The sequence below is a fragment of the Monomorium pharaonis genome, chromosome 2 (assembly GCF_013373865.1).
Source record: "Monomorium pharaonis isolate MP-MQ-018 chromosome 2, ASM1337386v2, whole genome shotgun sequence".
NCBI classification, from domain to species: domain Eukaryota; kingdom Metazoa; phylum Arthropoda; class Insecta; order Hymenoptera; family Formicidae; genus Monomorium; species Monomorium pharaonis.
In genome coordinates this window covers 30,500,008-30,521,718 of record NC_050468.1, presented here as the reverse complement: position 1 = coordinate 30,521,718, position 21,711 = coordinate 30,500,008, and the positions used below count along the sequence as shown (strand labels likewise).

The following is a 21,711-nucleotide window of genomic DNA, read 5'->3' as shown; positions in this document are numbered from 1 at the left end:
GATTGATCGTTAATAAATGAGGCAGATGACTTACTACTAGTGTTTTGTATTTCACATCGTATACTTTTATAATTTGTACAACTCGTGTAGACATGCTGACAGATAAATCTTTTATCAGCGTAATGTTTGCCAAGTTTTATTCTTTTTTATTGTTTTCTTTACTTCATTGCTAACTCTATAAAGTTTGTAGAATGTAATATACAGGTTGAATCATAAGTAGATTTTAAAATTTTGCGTGTTGCTGGACGTCGCGTCAAAGATGCTTTATTGTCAAATAAAGGACACAAATACAGTAGGAGCAAATATTAAATTTATTTAAATAATAGTAGATTCTATAGTTTCTACAGATCCTTTTTATTGTTAGCTGTTTTATAAATTAATGGCCTTTAAATGATCCTGGACGAAGAATCTAATTTGATATTTGGTTATTTCAAATATATTTGTATCCATTATTGCAATAAAGAAATATTTTTAGTCTAATTTTGATAGAAATTGTTCTTCCTTTTTATCTGTGAATGCACACATGAAATTTTAAAACATACTTTTGATTTACTCTGTATGTATGTTGCATATCAAGATTTTATTATATTGATTTATATTCTAAATAAACATATGTAATATTTAGTATTGAGAAAATACAAAATTGATTAAACTACTTTATAAAGTTTGATAGAAAATGTTTTTTACTTGTAAAAATAGTGCATAAAGATGGTAGATTTTAACAAATTATAGCAAAAAGACAAGTACATAAATCTTTAATGCAGTTTAGATCTTTAAATATTTTTGCAATTTAGAAATAATATTAAATAAGCTAATAAAAATGTTTTTTTTGTAGTTCTCCCAGGGCCTCACGGGCAGGCCGGAGCTGTATCAGAAATCAAACAGGAGCAGCCATTCGAGTGACACAAGTTCAGCGTATAGTGGATCCGACACCATGACATCTGTACAAAGTTCGTTAGACGCAGATCCTGATGAGGTGGATCTTTCAGGTCTTGTGGAGTCCATTGTTGATAGCGATGAGGAGGAGGATCTGGCAGAGAGCATGGACGTAAGCATAATATACTACAATTTATCTTGTTTTTTAAAAGATACATTGGATGTGATTCTAATTCTTAATAATTTTATATTTTAGAGTTTAACAGTGCGCGATCCCGTACGAGAATGTTTAGAAAAGGATCCTGTTGAGAGAACAGAGGACGATATAGAGACGCTTTTAGAATTCACACAACAATTGAAAGCCTTCACAAATATGACTTTGGCTGTTAGAAGAGCGCTGTGTGCCGTAATGGTGTTCGCGGTAGTTGATCGTGCCGGTATGGTGGTCTTGAACGACAACGAGGAACTCGACAGTTGGAGCGTGCTAATCAATGGGGCTGTTGAGATTGAGCACAGCAATGGCGAGATTGAACAACTCGGTCTCGGCGATAGTTTTGGTATCTTGCCTACTATGGAGAGATTATTACATCGCGGAGTTATGAGAACAAAGTTCGTAATTTGATTTTTTTCCTACTCATGTATAAATCGTAATACCTGAAAAGGTATAGGAAGATAAAAATGAGATTTTCTATTTGCAGGTGCGACGATTGCCAATTTGTTTGCGTCACACAAGCAGATTATTTTCGAATACAACATCAAGGTGAAGAGAATACTAGGAGGCATGAAGAGAACGGAAGGGTGATTCTAGTGACTGAATTGCGAGGAGCATTGGATGGTGGAGCGCGAAAAGGCCACGTGGTAATTCGGGGAACGCCAGAGCGTTTGATGTTACAGCTCATTGAAGAAAACAGTATTACCGATCCTACTTATGTAGAGGATTTCTTATTGACTCATCGAACGTTCATTGATAGTCCGTTGTTAGTTGCAAGTCAATTGCTGGAGTGGTTTGATCAAGCACAAGTGCGAGATCGCGTTGCTCGTGTCGTGCTCTTATGGGTGAACAATCATTTTACTGATTTTGAGACTGATCCCGCTATGATGGAATTTTTAGAAGCATTCGAAAATGGGCTGGAAAAAGAGAAAATGTTAGGACAGCAAAGGTAATATTTTATTTTTTAAAGAAAAAAAAATTAAAACAAAAAATAATTATTAATTTATAATCGGAATTTTAGGTTGTTAAATATAGCATGTGCGGCGAAAGCAAGGACACGAAACGTAACGTTAGCTAGGCCAAACAGGGAAGAAGTCTTAAATTTTAGCATTTTAGGAGGATTTGAAAGAGGTTTTGGTATATTTATCTCAAAAGTTGATAAGAGATCTAAGGCTGAAGATGTTGGTTTAAAGAGAGGTGACCAGATTTTAGAAGTAAACGGCCAAAGTTTTGAGCACGTAAATCATGCAAAAGCTCTCGAGCTTTTAAGATCTTCTACACATCTCAGTATAACTGTCAAATCTAATTTGCTTGGTAGGTTTACAACTGGACCAATAAAAACTAGAAATCATAAAATTTTCCTTTTTTAAATCTTTAATTATTTGATGTTTTACAGCTTTCAAAGAAATGCTTCAAATGCCAGACAATTCTCCAAGACCCCGAGGTAGAACGAATAAGCCAGAAATACCTAGGCTTCCATCGGATCCACGAGTTAGATTGTCAACGCATGTAGATCCTATGACTCCTGTGAATCCTTTAAATCCTATGATTGGTGGAGTACCGTTATTAATTCCGGACAACAATGTATCTCCATGCAAAGATGCTAAAAAAGAGCACAAGGGCTTTATGACTCTTGGACCTAAACGGCGATTACAGAAAGCACTTATGAAAATGAACATACTGCCAAAGAATACGATCAAGTGAGTGTATTAAAACATTATGCATAAATAATAATTAAATTAATAATAAATAATTAAATGCACATGAATCCTTTATTAACATGGGATATTTTTTTACTTTAATAGCGACGGTGTACATGTAGATGATTCTCTTGCGCCACCACATACACCACCGGGAACAGGGCTTACACAAACTACTACTAATCTATACCATTCGAAGAGTAATCCAGATCTTACGTCACTTTATTGTTACGATGACTTGAGGGCAAACGATTATCCTGAACATGTGCTCAAAGTATATAAAGCTGATCAAACCTGCAAGTATCTCCTTATTCACAAAGAAACGACAGCTCATGAGGTAAGTAAATTTTTCCGTTGACATTAACTAAAGAAAAATGCATATAATAGTTTATATAATAATAATAATATGTTAATTTGTTTATAGGTGGTGATGCTTGCACTTCAAGAATTTGGTATAACAGAGAGCAGTTCCAATTTTTCTCTTGCGGAAGTAAGCGTTGGTGAAGGTGGCATGATCAAGCAACGTAGATTGCCAGATCAGATGCAGAATCTTGCGGAACGAATTGGATTAAGTTCTCGATACTATTTAAAGACCAACGGGATTTCCGAAACTTTAGTAGCTGACGATCAAGCTCCGGAACTTATTCGAGAGTCTCAAGTACACTTTTTGCAATTGAATGCTGTGGAAGTAGCAATACAACTGACTTTACAAGACTTCAGTATATTCAGGTAATTTGACATTTTATAAAATATTCAAATACTTGCTCAATGCAAATCTATAACTTGAAATATATTTTATAGTAATAATAAGTTCACTTTCGTGTGTTTTGTTACAGACAAATCGAATCCACAGAGTATGTGGATGATTTGTTTGAATTGAAAAGTAGGTACGGTATGCCTATGCTCAGTCAGTTTGCAGAACTAGTCAACAGAGAAATGTTTTGGGTCGTAACGGAAGTTTGTTCCGAGCATAATCTCGTACGGCGCAGTAAGATTATAAAACAATTTATTAAAATAGCGCGTAAGTATTTTTTGCACCTTTTTCATTATTTTATTTTTTACATATTTTACATTGATGATATTTTTCTGTGTAGGCCAATGCAAGGAGTGCAAAAATTTCAATTCCATGTTTGCGATCGTATCCGGTTTGGGTCATGGCTCAGTATCGAGGTTACGAGCTTCGTGGGAAAAACTGCCAACTAAGTATCAAAGACTATTCAGCGATCTACAAGAATTAATGGATCCCAGTCGTAACATGAGTAAATACCGACAATTGGTGTTGTCTGAACAAACGCAACCACCGATAGTGAGTCATCCTTTTATAACAAAATTATCTTTACGTTTACGTTTTTATTTTATTATTTATTGTTTATGATTTATTATTTTGTTCTGTAATCTAAGTTGTATTATGAAAACTTTTAATTATTACTAACGAGTTAAATGATTATTTTAGATACCTTTTTATCCAGTTGTGAAAAAAGATTTGACCTTCATACATCTTGGTAATGATTCAAGAGTAGAAGGTCTAGTAAATTTTGAAAAACTCAGGATGATAGCGAAGGAAGTGAGAACATTAACGAACATGTGTTCCTCACCTTATGATTTATTAACCATGCTGGAAAGGGGCGGGCAACCACCAAGTTCCGCGATGGTAGCTCTGAATCAAATGACTACTGGTAATCAAGGTGAGTTGATTCTTTTTCGCTAGTTTGATTTCTAATATACAATATTTGAACATCTGTGTTATTGTAATTTATAGGCGGCCAAACTGCAACAGTGAAACGACGAAAAAAATCTACAGCTGCACCAAATCCGAAGAAAATGTTTGAGGAAGCACAGATGGTCCGAAGGGTGAAGGCCTATCTCGCAAACATGAAAGTTATCACTGATGAGGAACGGTTGCATCAACTTTCTGTCGATTGCGAGCCACATGCAGGAGCCGTTGCAGTTGCAGCTGCGGTACCACTGGGTGGTAGTCGGGGAAGACGACATCCGTCGCCTACTCTGTCGACCACGAGTAGCGCCAGTAGTACCAGCGAAGGCAGGAAGAGTATACAAGGTTGGTGAATCTTTGTTTTGTACAATTGCACTGTAAGAAATTTTTTTGAAGATTTTGTAATTTGTATCAATTATGAATTTATAGGTACAAAATTCGGCGCCGCGTCGCCGCAGGCAGTTAGGAAGATGTTGGCTTTGTCCGATCCTCACAAGACACGACCATATCAACCTAAGCACTGTCCGCCACCGCTACCTGTACCGGGATTAGCGCTGCATTCGAGCGGTTTGGAGCCAAGTCCGGGTGCACCTAGGAGAGTAGGATCTGGCAGCAGAGTACCGATGCATGAACGATCCCACAGCGATACTCCTGCCAGCCTACCGCCGCCGGTTGACCTTAGCGCGGAGAGCAGTAGCGTAACTAGCTTAAGCAATTTACAGCCACTGAGGAAAACTTTAACAAGCGGTGAGTACAATTTCCTTCCTTATGAAATGGTATGAAGCGAGATGCTGTCCGGGATATTAATACATTCTTTAAGTTTTTCTAAAGACATTTAAATGGATTATTCCATCTAAATAGATGTTCGAGTTATTTTATTTTACGATATTTTTTTAATAGCTTTTCGTTTATAACTTTTTTAGATCATATTGATAGACCGATAGATTTTTCGAGCGATTAAATATCGACTTTGTAGACACGCATCTCGTGCAGCACCATCACGCACTTTCATTGCTCGTTACATACACTGGTCAGGTCTCGCAACAAGGAGTCTCATTATTATGCACGCTGCACAGCCGTTTACGCAATTCATAAATGTTCCATGTTATTTAGTTGATCCATATTTACACGACACTCACACACGCATCTTGTACGCCGATTACTATAGCGCGAGCTTTTCTTTTCAATCAGACGTCACAAATGCCTAACTCCTAACGTACTACGGCTTCGACTCGGAGCTCTCATACCATGGGACATACGGAGTCGTATTTTAATGAGATCGACAGCGCTGCTTTTATACGCACTCGAAATAGAAAATTATTAAATATAAATCTTGACAATCTTAATTCGCAAAGGTTATCAAAAATTTATAAAATAGTTTGCACATTCGTGGTCTAAAAATTGAAGGTTAAATCAATCATTTAAGTACTCGCAACCCGATTTCTGAATGTCGTATCAATCAAGGGATCAATAAATACCATCGGTAATGACTTTAAAACGGCGTACAGTACTTCAACATCGCGCACATAAGATATACTTGTTGATTACGCTCTGTCAATGAATAGGATGTAAATGCTTGTAAACGGCAAGAAAGATATATATAGATAGGAAATGTGGCGAAGTGACTAGCTTACGTTAGACTCTTGCGCCGGCTCTCTGTGAGACTGTTTACTTTTAGAACAAAAAGATTTACAGATTATGAACGAGAGGCGCATGTGCGTCGATGATTTGTAGACAATAAATAGGGCCGTTTAGCAGTCGTGTCAGGGCGTAATCCCTCGGTTAGAACGTGTGTAGTGATAGAAGTGTCTTGGGAACCTGTGCGTAGGTTCGGTGACGAGCAGTGACAGTGGTCATAGCACTCAACTGGACAGCCACAGCGGGAGCAGCGTGGAAGCGGGCGGCAGCCCACCGCCACCGCAAAGACGGCACTCCGCTCTTCAAGGTACGTAATAAAAAATAAACAAACGAGAGTGAGGCGGAGAGAACGGATTATGACGAAGTGTGCTCGTGTGCTGTTCCTCTTGCCCGATCCGTAGAGACACACCGTAGTAGAGAAGTAGTCAAGACGTAGTACTTTCTTTCGCGGTGCCGGTGTCGGACCGGCAATCGAAATTTTCCTTGGCGCACTCACGATGAGAGCTGGATACACACTTTTACGATGTGAGATTACGGTTGTTTACATCTCCGTTCGCTGCTCGTTTTTATATTGTTTTTTTACGTTGGTTTTTGCATTATTTGATTTGTTTTTATGTTGAGATTACATGTCTCTCGTTTTGCATTGAGTGACAATACTTTTGATAGTATTTAGAGTCAAAATTAGTGTATTATAATTTTGGTGTGATTTTAATGCTGTAAGTATTCAAGAGTGATGTTCGTGTTTGATACTGTAGCGTTGAAAAATTAAAAACCGAAATTTCAGTGTCCAATCACGACTTGAGTTTACAAATTATTTTCATTAAATACATATATGATTTTAATTATTGATTTGTCGAGTATTAAATATTAGGAATTTTCGTTGATGTATTATTTTATTTATGTAATTATTTATGTCACTAAATTTTATAACTGAAAAACGTATGTCCCATGGCCACGTACCTTCAAGCGTTAAACGGATTATCGTAAATATCCATATGAGCGCATAAAGAATTAAATATAGTTAGCAAAACATTGCGTGTCATGTTTTTTTTTTAATTGATACTCGCGTCATCGAGCACTGCGTATATAGTGTATATAATAACTGTGCTTTTAATCGCTTCTTAAGGTTCCGCCGCTTCTAAGATTCGCTTCACAGCTTATTATACTATTCGCTTCGATCTCGCAGGCGATATTTCATGCATTATTCATCACAATTGTGCCCTTTTAATGAAAATATTTCTATCGCATAAAAGCAAATTTGTTTGGATGGGGGGGAGGGGGAGAGTTTCTTCGCGTATCCAGCGACGGCACAAATTTGTAGATTTTGTAAATAAAAAAAAAACTGTCGCATTGTGGCCTCTGTATGGTGCAGGGTCTGTTATAAGAGGCGGAGCACCCCCATTTCCTCACGCGGTAGCAGTGTTACCTCCGCTTCCTGCCAATCAGAATCACAACCAGAACCACAATCATCATCACCACCATCATCACCACCAACATTATCACGATCATCATCTTCATCATCACCACCAACCCCCAACTCCTCAAGGTGAGTTCGCGACTGTTTGCCTGTTTCGCTGTTTGGCCTGCACTGATTCATCGCGACTTGATCTTATTGTCTCTGCTGTCTCGAAAACGGAATATATTATTTTGAGGATGCACACACAGTATGGCTCATGCATGCGGAATAACATATCGAAGTGGTAATAGAAAGTAATCTTGTTGGTTTTTGGCATCTTTACACAGCTTTGAAGTTTTGTCCAATCTTCTTAATGGAAATTCTCTTTCTTGAGGAAAAGTGTTTGATTGCGTTTCTGGTACGTAACGTTGCCGTGCGTGTAACTATTATTTATCGAATGAATCTGCCAATGCGCAAAACTGGTGACACATGTAGTACTACTATTCGTTTCGAATGTGGCCTAGAAAAGCACAATGCCATTGCATTCCAGCTTGCTCCGTGCTATTTGTGTGTACTGTAGTATTAGTGGAGATAATTGACCGTTCTTTTCAGGATATTAACGTAAAATGGTATATCTGTGCTTTCTTCCTCTTGGGCAGGTAGTGTGGCTAGCGACGAATGTCTCTTGCGGGTTTCAGTAAACTCGTTTACCTCTCGCGGATCTCGGTTGTAAGCGCGACAATCTTTCATTTCTCCCAATGATTAATTGAATGCTGTAATTTGTTTTTATGCTGCTTTTAAAGGATGAAAAAGATGAGGTTTCAATCGATATAAATCAATGTATTGAATATTGACAAAAGAAAGGATAATAATATTGAATAGTATCATGCGCGTTGCAAAATGTAAATTATAAATGTGTAGAGAAGAAAGCAAATATGGAATGTTATAAAAATGAGATCTTTTTGTTTTATTAATTTTATTAATGTAGTTTATTTTGCAAGAGTACAATGTATTTAATATCTTATTTCGTAAGATGTTCGAATTCTTTATACCCATTCCGTTAATTAGAGTTTTACGTAATATAAGCAGACACGAATTTGCTCGATACTTTCAACGTTCTCGCTTACAAACGCTGTTTCCGCGGTGGCAGGCGAATTATTTTGTCGACGAGAGGGAGGATGTTGAGAGAGGGCGGAGGAGAGGCTGCGAAACGAAGAGAAAAAGAGATCGAGAGAGTCGAGGGTTTTCAGGTACTACGGGATTAGGAGTAAACATGGGCCTAGGGATGCCAGCCCCGTTACCACCGCCCGGAGCGGGGACTACGACCATAATGACGACGATGAGTGCCATGGCGGGCAACATGACGTCGTCGTCGATGCGATCTGGCATGAGTAACGCGCCGCAATGCCGTCAACCACCGGCATACAAAGTCGCGCAGCAGATGGCGAGATTGCACAGACTCGGTCGTGCTAACAGCCACGAGGGGGTCACCTATCGGGGCACCGATCACGAAGATGGTACTACATCTAGCCAAATCGCTCTACCGTTTCTCACACACGCTCTCATACACACATCTAAACTATTTACGCTCGTTGAGGCTTGTTACGTTCTCGTTATCAACGTTCACGCACGGCGAGGAGTGCCAAAATTTTGTTGACGAAAGCACTCTGTCAGCTCACTACTGTCGGAATTGCTTTCGTAAAATAAACTCTCACGGCCATCAATTTTTGCGCAATGTTTTTTATTTTTATTTTTCTTGTCTGACTGATTTTTTATCATGCGTCCGAAAATGACTATTATCTTGACGCTATGCATTTCTAATTTTTGTGTATTCATTTAAACAGATAATGATATTTTTAAGGCTATTGTCTTTTCTTCTGATATGTGATGCTAGTTTAGAAATTTTTGCAAACTATTTTTTGGAATGATTTTTTCTACTTCTAAAAAAGATTTTATTTTTACTTCTGAAAAACATTTTATTGCATAATTGAAACGAAATCTCGATTGTAACAGTAAACACGATTATGAACACAATTTTGAACGCAATTACAACATACAGAAACAATATTACGTTGACGGATAATTCTTAGTATGTAGTGTAAATAAATATATTTACTTGTAAAATGAACAAAATGCCTGCAGAACATGTTTGTAAAGTTTATGTTTAATCAATGTGCTCGTCATGCAGCATTCATTAAGCATAATCACATTATTTCGTATATAATCATATTTGTTTGCATTATGTCAATATTTATTATTAGTAATCATTGCATAATACACTGGCTTGCCTATCATCATTGAATTTTGCATTGAAACGTTACAACATGTTAAATTTGCACTTTTGTTTATCTTTTGCGTGATACCAAGGCATGATTTGTTGCTTGTCCATGTCGCACGATTTATTCTTTCATTTTTTTGCATTAATTGTTTATTTTTTTTTTTTAAGTTAATTTAAAACAATTATATTTAGAATTTCTGAGAAAATGCAATACGTTATGTTTATAAGTATCGCATTAACGAGAGACTTTAACATGTAGAGATATAGAAAATAAATATAAAATGTATCACATAGCATGGAATTTTTTTACTCTAGCTTTTTAATTTTTAGTAGAAATACATCTTTCCATTATCGACCATTATTAAAATATTTTTTGTTTTTTACTTTGATTTTAATAGATTAATCATTAAATCGAAGAGAATTACACGTATTAAATTGTATTGATCTAAATTAGAGTCCCTCGTTCTCCAGTTATCATATATTTGGCACTTTAATGTGTCATTTACTAAAACATATTTTGAAATGTTACAGATGACGAAGACGCTCAAGTGTCGGCGGTTTAAGTGGTCCACGAGTTTCGTCTCGATTACCGTTTAGTTAATTTTGTCATACGATTTCTTTTTACACGGTTAAAAGAGAAATCGTTTCCGGATGATACCATGCGCGGACCGTTAATGAAGAGAGACTACAAGAAAGATTGACGACGCTTGCAAACTTTCTTCTTGTAACGGCGAATATCTTTTTGTATTCGTAACGGTAGCATCCTAATTCAATGGTTCATGGTCGTTAACATGTGACACTTTTTCTTGAGGTGCAGACCAATTTTCGCGTTGGTAGAACCTACTTAGACTTTATTAGGTGTAAAGGCGTTTATTTTTATTTAAACGGAACGCTTGTCTTCCAAGGGTCCCCGAGGCGAACCTGAAGGAGGAATCACCGAGAATCTCAAGCGTTAAAAATATTTGTACAACGTATCGTGGAAAACGGCAAATAAATGATAAATGTCGGTAAGCGGGAGAAAACGGTAGGAAAATACTTTTCTTTTATTAGACTGAAAGAACGCTTCTCGAGTAAGCGCTCGTAGGCTTTCACGAGATGGCGAGAAGCAAATTAAATGAGGGAGAAGAGAAAACGATCGCGTAATATTCTATATAAATGTGTAATAAAACCAAGTCCAAAGATGTGTTATATATACTGCAGAGAAAGTACGAATATATGACGGCGTGTCCTGTAATATATACTTGGTAGGTTAATATTTAGTGTCCCCTAATAGTATAAGTTGGTGTAAATAGCGTAGTGTTATAGTATTTAGAGAAAAAGATCAGAGGGACTACGAGAGATGAGACAAAGATTCATTGTTTAGAATATAATGCGGTCTTGTGTTTAACATGGTGGTTTCACTAGCATGTATGTGTTTAAGAAGTAAAAAGATTCGTCTTCTTATCGGTAAAAAATGGAAATGTCTCATAATCGTTTTAAATTTTGTTTGCACGTTATTTGAAACGGTTTATTCCATTTTAAGCGCCTTCCTTTTAAAAGATTTCTATAGCCAATCTGGCTCTGGTACAGACAATTCAAGTTTTACAAGAAAAGTTGATGTACTTTTACGCTTTTGCTGAATTTTAATGACAACGTAATCAAGTACAAAGAAAAAGAATTTCTCGAAAACTACGATCGAGATAATTGTTTTTCATAATAGCACAGTTTTTTTAAGCGTGTCTATATAACCCACGAAACTATACTTTGCTCCATTTATTTTTACAGAATGCATAACGAATTTTAATCTGTAAATAAATTATTTTTCTAATTTCAGTCTTTAGTTCGATACTTTACCATCGAGTTATCATCGGGTTTATATTCTTTGTTATTTTATGAATGTCCTGGTTACTTGTTTTTAGTTTTACGGATGTAATCCACAATGTGCGAAAGAAATTTCTTCGGATCGTATGTCATAAAATTCGAGGACAAAGATAAAAAGAAGAAATAACATTTTCGCTACTTTACATGTCGGTACGAGAGAAGCGATTGGCTTTATATAGTAGATTTATCTATGTATATTATATATATATATATATAAAACACACACACACAGAGACACACATATAGAGATACAACATATGTGCGTACACATGCACGCGCACATACATACACCTACATATACATATACGCTCTTGTCTATTCTTACACGAGACTCGAGTCCCTTTTACAAGTATTATAAAAAAAACTGTAATTCACGTGCACGATATGTATCGACGCGTTAGCAAAGAGGGCCTAATTACCCAGGCACCGTTTTTGCGATTGCCAAGTAAGCGGAAATCGAAAAAACGCGCGAGAAAAAATAGGGGAGAATGCAAAAGAGTGTGAATGTGTCAGAAAGAAAGACAAAAAGAGTATCGAAAGTCAACACAGTGCTTTTTTGGATACTCCGTTCTTTGTCATTAATTACATTCCAAACTTTGTCTTGCCGTGTTTACATCATCAGATAACAAATGGCTTTCTCTTCCTAAAAAAAGAAAGGGAAAAAAGCGAAGAACTTTCATTTAACAAACTACTGTTAAATAGTAACATTACTTACTAATATTTGCTCACTTATTTTTCTTTCCTTAATTGTTTTCTTTTATTAAAAGACCAACTTCGAAATCCACAAAGACTGTGTTACTCTTCGATGTAGTTGATTCCGAAGGATCGAAAGGGATGTGTTCCAGCTCGGTCTTTCGGGACAGGAATATATTTACACATATACACTTCATATTCATATATTATATCTCTCTGTACATATCCTAACGACTTTTAAATATTAATTATCCAACGTTCTCGAAAAAAATTTTTAAGCGTATTTACCGGTAATTAAGATACTTCGTAATGCATCATCAAGAAATCTAAATCATTTTCTTTTCTTCAGGCCCGATGCAACAAATCTATTGTTATCTTTGTTCTTTCTCTCGTCATCTTTTGCATTTTAGCGTACCAGGCTCTTACATCATTCCACATGCATTTATAATACTCTCGAAAAGAATCGAATTTTTATCGAGAATTCAGAATATCGAGAATATTATTTTGTTTATTACAATTGAGATACCGACATGTTTCTAACAATTCTTTTAGATGCAAGAAATTTTTTATAAGAAATAAATTTTATACTAAACCATATGAAATATATATTTTTTATAATACAAATTGGAATGCGGAATTCTCGATGGAAATTGTATATTATTCCAATAAAATCATGTTAACTTTTTAATGGCGTCATAAATTTAAAGGAGCTTGGACGCTTCGTAGTTAACATACTCTTTTCTTTTAATGAAATTCGGCAGGAAACTATACAATGCGAACACGCGAGAATGTTTATTGCTCGAGAAACGTAAGTTAAGACGGGCCGCATTTTCTTCCGTTCTTTATTTTATTTATACCATGCCTCATTCTGTTGTTTTAATTATTTATAACCCCGAGATATATTCGTCTATATAACGCGGACAGCAAGCAACAGAATATCTTTTGTATTTAATTTGTTTAATAAAACTTGAATCACACATAATACAATGTCTCCCGTCTTTTCAGTTTCGTTTGTTTGTTGTGATCCTGTCCCGCACATCGAGATCCATCTTCCACGCTTATTTATTAACGATTCATAATGGTACAAAAACTAATACTTTGATAAAATTTCTTAAAGTTTATACACGTATACACATTTTTACTTCGCAAAATACAGCAAAGAAAAAGTATGACACAGAGAGAATTTATATTTAAAAAATGAGTTATATTCTCTGTCGAGATATAGCGTGAAAAGATAGCACACGTCTAAAAGGTGTGCTGCAAAAAGAAGATTATTGCATCTACGGAGAGCAATAGTCTTATCTTTACAAGTTTTATTTTCAGACTTGTTCTTTAAATGTCATACATATTTCTAGAACTCGAAAATATTTAAAAATAAGGATATTCGCCCCTTTTGTTTTGTTTTTTATGTTAGAAATTATATTGCTTTGTCTTTATCACGATTTTAGAATCGAGTATCTTCAAACTTCGAGTTTTAATTTGTATTAACAAACCACTACGTACGGTATTTTTTTAGCGAAGAGAGGAGGTACATCGAACTTTTGAATTCAATTATCCTTCTGGATATATATTCATTAAGTAGCGAAAAGCCAGGCGCTTTTCGGGATATAAAGGACCACGAAGCTCGTTAATTTCCCTAGTGGAAAAATGTTTCTTAGAATTCTCGCGCGTTCGAAGTATAAAGCGTAAGTATTACGCGACTGAATATAATCAGTACCGTGCGTAGCGGGTCATCCGTTGGAACGAAATTGATAAATGAAACTACTACTACTATTTTGTACGACATGATGTTTTGTATAATCTGTCTACCATACGTGTAGAGAGGCGAAGAGAAAAGTCTACCAATCACTATATAAGTGGCAAAATATTATATTGAATGCATATTTAAGATTACCATTTGTAGATTTGCGCGCATAGGTGTTATAGTCCCATTAATGTAAATCCCTCCCAGCAAAACAATTATATGAACAATTAAAGAATTGGTAAGGAATCGGCGGGGAATTTATTTTATTACCTCTTTATTACGCCAAGATGCACATCAGAATTATGTGCCATTTGATTTGGTGACTAGTGACTAATTAAAAGATGAAAGTTGAATAATAAAGTTAAAAAGCTAATAACTTTTAACTTTTTTAGACTTAATTTTAAATGATTTCATTTTTCTTTTAAAAACACAAACTTTGATTTATCAGCTTTTTTAAATTAAAAATTTATATAAAAGAAAAATACTGTATTATTTAATAACAAAAAAATAATATTTCTTTGTTATTTTATATAAACTTCATTTACAAATAAAATATTAAATTTATTTCATGCTTTATGTTATATAATTATATTTTGAGTAATCAAACTTTAAAAGATTACGACTTTTTAATTTATATATACATATAATAATCTTTTATAAATAATTCTTTCTAAAATAACTTTTACTATTTAACTTAATTTAATGTAACTTAATTTTAATGTAACTTTTAATATAACTAAATTAATTTTACAAGCTATTAACTTGAACTTTTAACTTAGATAAAAAAATATTAACATATATATCCAACCCTGCTTTGATTACATGAAAAAAATTGAAAGCAAATAATGATGGTTTCTTTTGAGTCACGATCCTGAATATCGTGACTCAAAATGTAATGAGCGTACTGCCTTACATTCGTGCGACCACCACATGGCAGCGGTTGACGAGCACCTGTTGCTTTAGACAGGAACCAACTGACAGTCGGGGGGTTAGTCGATTCACTGCGCGTAAAATTGCGACTTAAGTTGTGTACGCTGCATGTAGAACGCTCTCTCTTCCAAAATATATTTTTTATTTTACAGATAGAATTTTTTTTATTTAAAAATAAAACCCAGTACCTTGGTTTAAAAGCTACAATCGCGCCGCTTGAAATTTTACTTGCAATGAATTTAGAGACCGAGCTCGAGTTAAAAGAATTTTAAAGTGGACGTTATACGTTACAAATCTACAAGGATAATTTAAAAAAAAATCTCGTTTATGAAATGTAAGTTTAAAAAGTATATGGAGAAATTTTTTTCAATCACGTCATTCGTAATTTTGTCAAACGTACGTTCCATGATCCATGAGCTCTGCTCATATAGTTCGCGTGTTTAACCAACAAAGAGATGATTATTAAAGATGCGAAAATATAAATAAAATGACCAAGTTTTACAGATTTCCATAAAATGAGATGGTGGCATACCAACGTAAGGGGTATCGTTGTCGGCGAGTTTGACGGAAAACCGATAAAAACAGCACCGGAGGGTGCTCTCTCTCTCTCGTCTCCGAGAGACCTCTCCCTCCCTATTTCTTTCGCGATAGCCAGCCACCGCCGATCTCGATCCACTCGGGGGACTATCATAGATCCTCGCGCTCTCACATCCCTTCCCCCTCGCGTTTCGCAGCACAGCACCTACCTCCACCTCCTACCTCGACGGTTTCGCCATTTCCCTCTCTCTGCGGCGAGCCGATGCACGATGCAGGGGAGAAAGAAACGCCGCCTTCCGACCGGCACGTAGTTGTTCGAAAACCGCTCTTACCTGCGCCGTGTGTGCGCTCGGTTTATCGTATTTTCGCGCGCGCACGATCGGCTTTAAGATCCCCGGGATCCATTGGTCGCGCGCGAACGCGCGTTTTTTGCGTTTCCCACCCTCGACGGGGAGCGATGCTGTCGGGATCTCCGTGACGCGATCTTCCGCTTCGCGTGGTGACGTGATGCGCGCGGAAGAGCGGCGATCGATCGATCGATCGATCGTTGGCTAGATCGTCGGCCGCTGTTGCGGGATTCGGTTCGCGATATCTCTCGCGGGAGAGAGAATTGTCCGTGAGACGAGGTCCGTGTGAATGTCGCGCGGTGCCGCGGGTTCAAATTGTGCCGCGGCTAGTTTGTTAGGAGGAGACGGAATAGCTCGACTGGTTCTGTCGTTTAAAGTATCCACATCGGCCCAAGTTCATCACTGAATGTTCGTGAGTGTGCCGCGCGAGTGTGCCGTAATCGAATCCCCATTCCCCCGGCGGTAAAACGTAATCTCGACTTAATCTGCCTGAATGATTCGACAAGACGAGGTAGCGCCTGCTACCCGACCGGTCTCTGGCATCCGCTGCGGCTCGGATGCGCGCCTCGGTAATCACCCGTCATTGAGAGGCTCCGTCTTCATCACCGGGGATCATTTTCCTCGTTATTGAAGACGATCTTCTGTTATTGAAGAGAGCGAATCACTTGGAAGGGACTCTCGAATCGCGCGGAAGGATACTCGGAAGTATCTCAGGAAGGGGCACAAAGCACCTCGTCTTGATCGGGAGGAGGTGGTCGCCTCTGATTCTCGGACGGATGCCCTATCGATCTTCTCGCCGCCTCCGAGGCGATTTCTGAGGTCGCGGAGACAGCGCGCTTGCGGATTCGGATTTCGTAATCGCCTTGTGTACCGGATTGTTTCAAACGGAAAGAGGATTGGAAAAGTTACCCTTTGTTCGAGTAACTAGTTACAGTTACAGTTTGTCCCTCTCGAAAAGTCACGAGTTGTTACTTCTCTATTGACTTAAATTCTTGTAATGTTTTCTGCACCGCTGTTTGTTTAAATACAAGAAGCTTGCATTTTTTTTTTACTTCAAATTATTTTACTTATTGTATCAAACACTCGGTTACGTGCTGTATCTTTAAAACTAAAAGATATTTAATATTTTTAACTAACCTAATAAATTAATATCTTGTTACTTGGGATGCATAAAAAATATGAAATTAATGTTTCTTCGTGACTACAAAAAACCCGCGGGATTTGTTTTGAAGTCTCGACTTTTAACGTTCACATGACGGTTGTTCTCGAAGAGATGCTTTATCACTTCTCATTTCGCTGAACGCACGTTGACGAACGAGCATTTGAAATACATAAAGTAATTACCAAATTAGTTTACTGGGTATACAAAAAAAAAAAAAAAAAAAGTAACCAAGTTAAAAATTACAGTTACATATAGAAAGAGAGAGGATCGCAGTTAAGTTACAGTTTCTGAAAAGAAGTAACTCTAACTGTAACTTCGTTTACGAGCAACGAGTCACTTCCCAGCCCTGAACGGAGACCTCCTCGCGAGATTCCCGCGGAGATCGCCGAAGCGAGAGGCGGAAGCGGATAATTTCCAATTCCTCGCGCGGACTCGCCTCGTTCCCTCCTGCGAACGCTCGATCGGAGCTTCGGTTAGACAGACGCGCTTATTCCTCGTATACAACAGACGGGACACGTTTCACCAGGGTGGATTCGCCGCCGTTTTCGCAAGAGGGATTCCTCTGTGCCATCCCCCTCAAGCTCTACAAAGCGAAGACTATTGATTAATACCAGCATCTTCTATCCCAATGCGATCGGAAATGAAATGAAATAAATCTGAACGTTGAAGAAGAAGAAATCTTGAAAGGAACGGGCGTAGCTCGCTCCTCTTAGACTTTCGCCCTTAGAACTTGGATAACTCACCGTTGTGCGTTATCGTGCATCATCAGTCGCATATCTCGATAATCGTTTCGTCGAAGCGAGAATCTTTTCGCTCATCGAAGGTCGTGAAGCGAAGCAGAAGAAAGAGAAAGAGAGAGAGAGAGAGAGAGAGAGAGACCTCGCTCCCCCTCGCGTGTGAACTTTCGTCGATTGTCCGCCCGGGGGATCAGCTTCCGACGTGATTCATCGAGGTCGCCGGTTGAGCGGGTCAGGGACGGGGAAGGTGGAATCGGCTTCGGGCCGGCTTCAGGTCGAACGCGCGCGGCGGCCGGCGCAACCTGGATTTCCGCGCCATTTACCGCGACAGCAAGGCCTCGGGCCACGCTCGGCTGCGCGCTATCTTCGTCGTCGTTCTCGTCGTCGTCGCGACGATAACGACGTTTCGCATCGAGACGATAACGAGGCCTGTCATCGACGCCGCCACCGTTGCCGCCGCGAGTCGTGCGAGCCGCGTGGTGCCGGACGGAATACGGATCGGGAACAGTGAGCCGGGAATCTCCCGAAGAAGAAATCGTTAAAATTTTCCGAAGAGGAGTCAAGGATTGTGCCAAGTATTATAAGAGTCGCGTGTATCCGAATACTCCGACTCTTTTTCATTTCCGTTCATTCGCGTCGTCGCTCGTCCTCCAGCAGTCGCGCGGGGACAAAGGATCCATCCGCGATTGGATTCCGCCTGGAGGAAACGCATTAAGATCATTAGAGGAGAAGAGCGTAATACGACATCAGTATACAGCGATAGCAGCGGGAGCGAAGCCGGCGGCAAATCTAGCGCTTCCGAAGCACACCTTTTGTTATCTATCGAACGGCGATAACGCCGACGACTGGCGGATCGTTGTCGATTACCTGCACGAGCGCGCTTATTAAGCCGTACTCGGAGGTTCGTTAAAACGGTATCCCGCCGATTAGCCGCTCCCGCCGTGGAACAGAACGACGTCTGGCAGCGTTGTCGTCGTCGTCGTCGTCGTCGTCGAGTGACCCTCCTCCTCCTCCACCGTCTTTTGTGTGGTGTGCGTCTTCCGAGATACTCTTTCCGTCACGCTCGTCGTCGCCGATCGCCGCCGAGTCAAAAGGACTATACGGTATAAAGGCGGATGATATATCGGTGCTGAGGAAATACCGAGGCGACACGCAAGACCGATGCGATACGCGTCCGTTCCCTCGGTGTCCTTTCGGTGAATGCTCGATCGGGTACCCCGAGGAGAGCGAGAGATCTCTTCCTCGCGGCGGGAAGAAGGAAGCGAGGCATAAACACACAGGAGAGAAGAAGTACGTCGCCGTTGTGCGCGAGCGAAAGGAAGCGAGCTGCTCGTCGAGGAGGATTTATCGTCTCGCGACTCGACGTCGTCCCCGCTGAGAATACCGTCGCTCGCAGCCCAGGTTAGTAAACGGATCTCGCGTGCTCGCGAATCCGATATATCTATAACGTTACGCGGATATTCGCACGCAGATTTCTCCGTTGACACTCAATACTGTGTTTCTTTTCTTTTTTTTTTTTATTGTTGCTTTCAAATCAATGGAGCAAACGAGCACGGGCTATTTACTTGTGATTTATTAGCGCTATTGATAGGCTCGATTATTAAAAAGTTGGTAATCTCACTGTGCAGCCGTATTTTCCCGTCTTATCTGGGCACCGGTGTTTTCTTTGCGCTTCTTACATGCAGAAGAATGTCATTTTTGTACTGAGAAAAGCGATTACTCAACTTTTAGCTTTTTTTTTCTTTTAGTTAACGGTTATTTTTACAAAGAATGTTTTCTCGATAAACGTCTCAGCATATGCTCATCATCTGCTTGAAATAAGTGATATTTATTTATAAAATAGACTTTTGCGTGCACATATTTTATGTAAAAGATATATTTTAATTAAATAAATTTATTAGTTATTTAAAATATTTCATAAATTTATATGTCCGCAAATCTGTCATAGGCTACGGTCAACTTGACGTTACAAAGTATTCTTTGATGGTTAATTCGTGAAAATCTTGGTTTCACGTGATTAATCAGTCGAACGCTTCGAAGCATTTGTAGCGTTATGTTGACCGTAGCCATTACAAACGCTTCGAAGCATTTTTTGATCAATTAATTCGTAAAATTCTTCGTTTTCATTGGTCAGACAAACGCTTCGAAGCATTTGTAGCGTTACATTGACCGCAGCCACAAGCATCAAATTTATTTAAAATATGTTCTAGAATCTTAGTAATATATATTACATATTTAATACTTTTCAATACATCAAGTTTGATTTGATTATTATTTTCAATTTTCTTCAGTAAAATTTGATAATTCTTCTATTCTCCGAAAGAGTATAAATTCTCTTTTTAAATACATAATAATGAGTTTTTCTAAAGTTTGTTATGAATATACACAATATTTTAAGTTATCTAGAAAATATTTTCATTAAAGACAATCATTATTTCCTATTAGATGCGTGTAAAAGTTCTTTTATTTTATTTTATTTTAATTTTTGGAAACTGAAGACCTGAAAAAAAAAGAAACTAAAAATAATAAATAAGTTTTAAACTAATCATTAATTACAAATAAAGTCTTCTGGAATTTACTTTACTGTTATCTAAACGTCACAATTATCTTTAATTAATCTTTTAATTTTCACAAATTTCTAGTCAATTGGATGCAGTTTTAACTTCTTAAAAGTTAATAACATTGAAAATTATTAGCCTCTGATATGAACAAATATACAAATAAATAACAATGGCTGCATAAGTGAATTATTGAACGAGTATGTTGTTTCTAAAAAAAAAAAATAAATTGAGTAATAACTTTTCTCAGCAGTAGAAGTTAATATTATACTTTTCTGTGTGTACAATCTGTTATACAGATTACGCGTTATCGCCTTGCGGTGCCACACGTCATACTAATTGCGAAACAGTGCATTGCGCGCGTGTAAGCTCATCTCGTATCGAGAGCACCCTCTCGAAAATTGGCGAGAGACTAATCCCTTGGCGGATTAAGTGTGCCTCGTTTAAGCCATGCGCGTTTAAACAACCGCGCGGTGAAAACGAGCGGCGCATTGTGTGCCATTTGCAGTCGCAAGGTCTAGCTTGCGGAATCGTCGTCGCTCGTGCAGCCAGCCAGTCAGCCAGGCGGGTAAACGCGCGCCCGCTCGTTACGGCCTGGCTCGTACTTATGTATATACGAGACGAGTACGAGGCGAGCCGCGCGGTACAGCGAGACGTAATGGCCCGTTCGTAAAACGCGCGGACTTTCGTATTCGGTCGTTATTTCCGCATCAGTCGGCCGGATAATCTCTACGGGATGACGGCCCCGCCGTAAATATCCTAACGCGCCCCTTTCACCCTCCCCCGGCCACGTAAATCGCGCCCCAGACGCGCTATTTTCGCGCGACGAAGACCACGTCCGTCATTATATTTTTCGCGCGACCACTTTCTCTCGCTCCGCCCGAGCGATGAGCTTGTGAGCACGTTATACCTCAAGGCCTTATTGATCCTTCTGTTCCTGCCATCGGCGGGGTTTCACTTTTCCTCGGATTCCCATGTAAAACGCTCTTTGCCTATCCGACTCCGATTTCGCAGGCAAAGGTTGCGTAAATCCGAGGACTATTATCGCGTGGGCGAAATGTATTTCCTCGAGACACTGGAGAGCGCGTTATTATCAGATTCGTCTGAAAAAGTTTCTCTCCCGACGATATATGTTTCTTATAAACGCGTAGCGCCGCATAACGACGCGACGTGTGTTCTCCCTGCGCGGAAAACAAAAAGGTTTGGCACGTGATTAGCGTCACGATGCGACTCTCTAATCACGATGATTACGCCGATAATCGTGCTGGAGAAAGTACTAACGCGCACAATGAACGGGGCAATTATCGTCGCATTACCCATCGCTGAATCG

The 21,711-nt window shown here is 38.6% G+C and overlaps 1 protein-coding gene and 1 pseudogene across 11 annotated transcripts in view; both read left to right on the top strand.

Moving 5' to 3' along the window:
• LOC105831101 (rap guanine nucleotide exchange factor 2) overlaps positions 1–14,356 on the top strand; it is a 135,242-nt gene extending 120,886 nt beyond the window's left edge. For 7 of the 11 annotated variants that reach the window (XM_036283491.1, XM_036283493.1, XM_036283492.1 and 4 more), the window contains 15 exons: positions 836–1,048; positions 1,133–1,485; positions 1,575–2,036; positions 2,109–2,401; positions 2,484–2,787; positions 2,893–3,124; positions 3,212–3,516; positions 3,624–3,808; positions 3,882–4,093; positions 4,241–4,472; positions 4,547–4,846; positions 4,931–5,248; positions 6,330–6,446; positions 8,786–9,052; positions 10,345–14,356. In XM_036283491.1, the coding sequence (XP_036139384.1) occupies positions 836–1,048; positions 1,133–1,485; positions 1,575–2,036; positions 2,109–2,401; positions 2,484–2,787; positions 2,893–3,124; positions 3,212–3,516; positions 3,624–3,808; positions 3,882–4,093; positions 4,241–4,472; positions 4,547–4,846; positions 4,931–5,248; positions 6,330–6,446; positions 8,786–9,052; positions 10,345–10,376 (3,825 nt within the window). In that variant the 3' untranslated portion in view covers positions 10,377–14,356. Of the gene's footprint in view, positions 1–835; positions 1,049–1,132; positions 1,486–1,574; positions 2,037–2,108; positions 2,402–2,483; positions 2,788–2,892; positions 3,125–3,211; positions 3,517–3,623; positions 3,809–3,881; positions 4,094–4,240; positions 4,473–4,546; positions 4,847–4,930; positions 5,249–6,329; positions 6,447–7,511; positions 7,686–8,785; positions 9,053–10,344 lie in introns of all 11 variants that reach the window. The other 4 variants (XM_036283494.1, XM_028194182.2, XM_036283496.1 and 1 more) reach the window with 4 other exon arrangements.
• A 439-nt stretch (positions 14,357–14,795) lies between these two features.
• The window catches only part of LOC114255463, a 58,262-nt pseudogene continuing 51,346 nt past the window's right edge, over positions 14,796–21,711 (top strand).